At 38.0% G+C, this 1,459-nt stretch overlaps 1 protein-coding gene across 1 annotated transcript in view; it reads right to left on the reverse strand.

The window, feature by feature from the left end:
- LOC102206826 (beta-1,4 N-acetylgalactosaminyltransferase 2-like) overlaps window positions 1–1,459 on the reverse strand; it is a 48,018-nt gene that overhangs the window by 6,975 nt on the left and 39,584 nt on the right. Inside the window, exons 3-7 of the mRNA XM_005750858.1 lie at window positions 1,286–1,392; window positions 979–1,016; window positions 677–743; window positions 228–341; window positions 49–135 (exon numbers count right to left, since the gene is read on the reverse strand). Of these exons, the coding sequence (XP_005750915.1) occupies window positions 49–135; window positions 228–341; window positions 677–743; window positions 979–1,016; window positions 1,286–1,392 (413 nt within the window). The remainder of the gene's footprint in view (window positions 1–48; window positions 136–227; window positions 342–676; window positions 744–978; window positions 1,017–1,285; window positions 1,393–1,459) is intronic.

Here is a 1,459-nt window from a genome sequence, read left to right on the forward strand (position 1 = left end):
TCTCTCTCTCTCCTTTTTAATACCCTTGTTTGAAAAGTAGATTCCTACCTGTCCCCATGTCATACAGGACTGGTACATGAGGCTGCTTGATGGCAATAGCGAACACAGCTTCATGGTTTTCAAACTGGAAAGTTACTAAAAAAAGAAAAAGAAAAAATACTTATTGTACACTAAAAAGAAGATTTGGGCTTAAAAGACAAGACTCTGAGTTCCCAGACGATGCAGACCAAGATCTCCAGTGTTGATATGGTAGACTGTGCTAGTATAGGACACTTTGACGAGCACGTCATTGAGCAGCTCCAGGCTCCTGGACTTGATTATCAATTCTTTCTCACCAGAACCTGTGAATTACAATTTCAGAACATTTCATTCCAGTGTCTTCTTTAGATTGAAGTTTGATTGTGAATGTCATAACATATCAAACCCATCATATCATGCAGTGACCCCTCCATGCCCTATTCATACTTTCAGGACTTAAATGTTCTACCATAGAATAAAGTTAATGACTCAGAACATATTTGTTCCTGATTTGCAGTGACCCATCCTTTTAAGATATATATCAGACACAAATCAAGCCAACAAATTAACCTCCACAAAATAACAGATTTGTTTAGTATAGGAGTTCTAGCTTTTTGTCACCAATTTGTATATAAACTGATGAGAAGTGCAATCTCACCTTCGACTGTGACCTCTGCTGGTGGAATATCTGTGGTCAGGACACCTTTAGAGACTTTTAAGACCACCTAGAATAGAAAAATCTGAATAAACTAAAAAGTACTCCAAGTAGTCATACTTGAGGAAATTTAAAGTTTCACCAAGTAGAAATACTACAGTGGCAGCCTTGAAGTTCACTGTTTTTTAAAGGAAACATACAGACCTACCTTTGGAGAAATATTTGATACCCATCTTGCACCTCTATTATTCTAACAGAGTTTGGTGAGATTTGCCTATCAAGCTGAACCGTTTTATAACACTAACCTTGTAGCTGCTTCTTTTTCCTGCATGCAGCTGTAGACCTAAAATTAAAATGACCACACTGTGACAGCATCCCATGATGGAAAGAAATAGATATGTCAGTGGTTATATTGACCTTATAACAAAGAAAATTTAAAAAGGCAAATGATCAAGGAAGTGACTGAACATGTGAATCGAGATCCACCTTCCTGTCTGTAACCATGGTAGCTCTACTCTGAAATTGTGTTTGATAATATATGACATGCTGCAGTGCCTTATTTGGCGTGATCTCTTTTATTACTCATTACCTATGTATTTCTTCATGTCTCACCTGGTATGACAGAGGAGGACAAGGGCTGTACTGTGTAACCTTGGATTGGATACTGCAGAGGAGAGTTGGGCAAAGCAAACAGCAGCTTGGACAGTACAGAAGTTGTCCTGTGGAAGAAATGAGGTGTATGCAAACACAGATCATTTTGACTAATCAAGTATAATGACTACAAAG

The sequence above is a fragment of the Pundamilia nyererei genome, unplaced genomic scaffold (genome assembly GCF_000239375.1).
Source record: "Pundamilia nyererei isolate P.nyererei 1_Seehausen unplaced genomic scaffold, PunNye1.0 scaffold00290, whole genome shotgun sequence".
Lineage (NCBI taxonomy): Eukaryota > Metazoa > Chordata > Actinopteri > Cichliformes > Cichlidae > Pundamilia > Pundamilia nyererei.